We start from the raw sequence: 2,638 nt of genomic DNA, 5'->3' as shown, positions 1-2,638 counted from the left end.
AGTTGTGAAAGATTGTTGAATGCATTTTTCAACAAATTTTAATTCTTCTTCCACTTCTTTTGTTAGCTGTCTAGGACTATTAGGGTCAGGAGGTCTCTCTAAAATTTTAAATAAATTTTGTAATGCATAGGTGGGAATGCCAATAGACGGCCAAAGCCAATTAATATCTCCTATCAACTTTTGAAAATCATTTAATGTGCATAGAGAATGTACAGAGATTTGAGTTTTTTGAGGTTTTATCTTAGATTCTTCCATAACATGTCCTAAGTAATTAAAGGGTGCTTTCAGTTGAATCTTATCTGGCACAACAAGCAGGCCATGATTTTGAAGAGTGGTAGTGACTTTATCATATAATTGTTGTAAACAGAGTTCAGATTCCATGGAGAGGAGTATATCATCCATACAATGAATTATGAAGGCAGTAGGATATTTATTCTACTGGGTTGTAATAAAACAGATATGAGATATTGGCAAATGGTAGGAGAGTTCATCATTCCCTGAGGTAAAACCTTCCATTGAAATCTTTTAACAGGAGCCATGTGATTTATAGAAAGAACTGAAAAAGCAAAATGTTTTCTATCTTTAGGATGCAAAGGTATAGTAAAAAAAAGCAGTCTTGTAAATAAATAACAATTACAGACCATTCTTTTGGCACCATGGAAGGGGAGGGCAATCCAGGTTGTAAGTGCCCCATAGAAGTTATAGTATTATTAACATTTCTTAAATCTATCAACATTTGCCATTTTCCTGATTTCTTTTTTATTACAAAAACGGGAGAGTTCCATGGGGAAAATGAAGCTCTATATGATTTTTCTGTAGTTGTTCATTTGCTAATTGTGTGAGAGCTGCCAACTTTTCTTTAGTCAGGGGCCATTGAGGTGTCCATACTGGGGCATCAGATTCCCAATCGAGAGGCAGCAGTGTTAACAATGGCCTCCACTAAAAAGGCTCATTTAGAGAGATTGTAGCTTTTGTTTGTTCAAGAAAATCCCTTCCCCACAAATTAATAAGGATACTGGTAATATACAGTTTGATGTAAGCTACAATTTGATCGGGACCATAAGCTTGTAAATAGGATGCACTGACGAAAGTTTGTGTAGCATCAGCCTCACCTATCCCTAACAGTCTGGAAGGAGCCACAGTCTTACCCCATTCAAGGGGCCATTCTTCAATTCTAATAATGGAAATGTCAGCTCCTGTATCCAAGATACCTGTGAAATTTTTCCCCATATCTTTACAGTAAGCATAGGCTTTTGATGTTCCTTTAATAAGGTAGATAGTGTGGCGGTAAGATTGGTGCTACCAAAACCCCCCTGCCTAATTTTAGCAAATGCCCTCAATGGTCTGACGTATGGCAAAAGTAATAATTGTGCAAAGCGTTCCCCTTTTTGTAGATATATATTTCCTAATTTTATGACATTCACCATGACATGTATCTCTCCTTCATAATCTTCATCCACAACTCCAGTCAGCACTACTAAAACTTTCATTGTACAGCTGCTACGTCCCAAAATTAGTCCAACTGTTCCGGGTGGGATCGGACCGTAATATCCAGTAGGGATTTTATGAGGACTGTATAGTTCTATTAACTCCATGTCATAAGGACTAGGTATATCAATGCAAGCACTCTTAGATGTAGCTGCTTGTAGCGTCATGATGTGAGGTCCTCCTTTTGTAGTGGGGCTGAGGATAGCCCCTTTATTAGTTTCCCTGTTGTTTTTGTTGTGCCTCTGTAGTTAATGCATTTCCAACCTTATTGAATTTGGAACAACATTCATTCAACCAATGGAATCCCTTTTTACATTTTGGGCAAATTCCTGGGGGTCTTTTTTTATTAGAAGTAGTATTATTTTTAGCTGTTTGTACTGGCATGTGGCATTGTTTTTTCATATGGCCAGCCTTCCTGCAGTTAAAACATTTAGCATTGGCAGCCTTTTGCACATTAAAAGTTTCTAGTGCTGCTAATTTTGCTCTATGGGACATAGATCCAATATCTCTACAAGCTTTCAAATATTCCATAAGAAAACCAGTTTCTCGAATTGGTCTAAGCATGGATCGACATTCCTCATTATCATTTTCAAAGGCAAGTTGTTTTAAAATAATATTTTGTAAGGTTTCATCTTTGATAGATTTTTTGACGGCATCCTTTAATTTTCCTATAAGTTGGGCATATTCCTCCTGATGTCCCTTGGTAATCTTGACAAATGAACCATCAGAGTTAACACTATCAACCTTTGCCCATGCTCTGCAAGAAATTTCTTTAACGAAATACAATATCTGAGGGGTAATATTAGCTAATTGCACAGTCATATCGGCCATGGCTTCCATTCCAGTGAGTATATCATAGGTTAAATTGGCGGGGTTACCACGAGATTGCTGGTCAATCATCATTTGTCAGGCTTCATCACCAACCCACATTTGCCACTGAAGTAATTGTTGAGGATTTAGAACCATCTTTGCTACTTGAAAAAAAATCTTATGGCATCCAATGATCAGCTCAACCTCTGAGGAATTCTACACAGTAAGGAGAAGTAGGTCCATACAGAGTGCATGCTTTATTAAAGCTAGACAACATACCAAAATCTAAACCAGCCCAAGCATTCTGGCCTTGGGCAGGTTGATCAAACTGTATTGGGAA

The 2,638-nt window shown here is 37.5% G+C and overlaps 1 protein-coding gene across 1 annotated transcript; it reads right to left on the bottom strand.

Annotated features, from left to right (window-relative positions):
- Positions 1 to 939: 939 nt before the first annotated feature.
- LOC104981044 (endogenous retrovirus group K member 9 Pol protein-like) lies at positions 940 to 2,388 on the bottom strand. Its single transcript, XM_010829926.1, is given in 4 exon segments — positions 940 to 1,223; positions 1,226 to 1,687; positions 1,690 to 1,752; positions 2,001 to 2,388. Coding segments are annotated over 4 exon segments (1,197 nt in total).
- Positions 2,389 to 2,638: the final 250 nt, after the last annotated feature.

This window comes from Bison bison, unplaced genomic scaffold, assembly GCF_000754665.1.
Source record: "Bison bison bison isolate TAMUID 2011002044 unplaced genomic scaffold, Bison_UMD1.0 scf7180017864515, whole genome shotgun sequence".
NCBI classification, from domain to species: Eukaryota; Metazoa; Chordata; class Mammalia; order Artiodactyla; family Bovidae; genus Bison; species Bison bison.
Note: the sequence above shows the minus strand (reverse complement) of the source record. Positions and strands in the feature narration are given on the sequence as shown.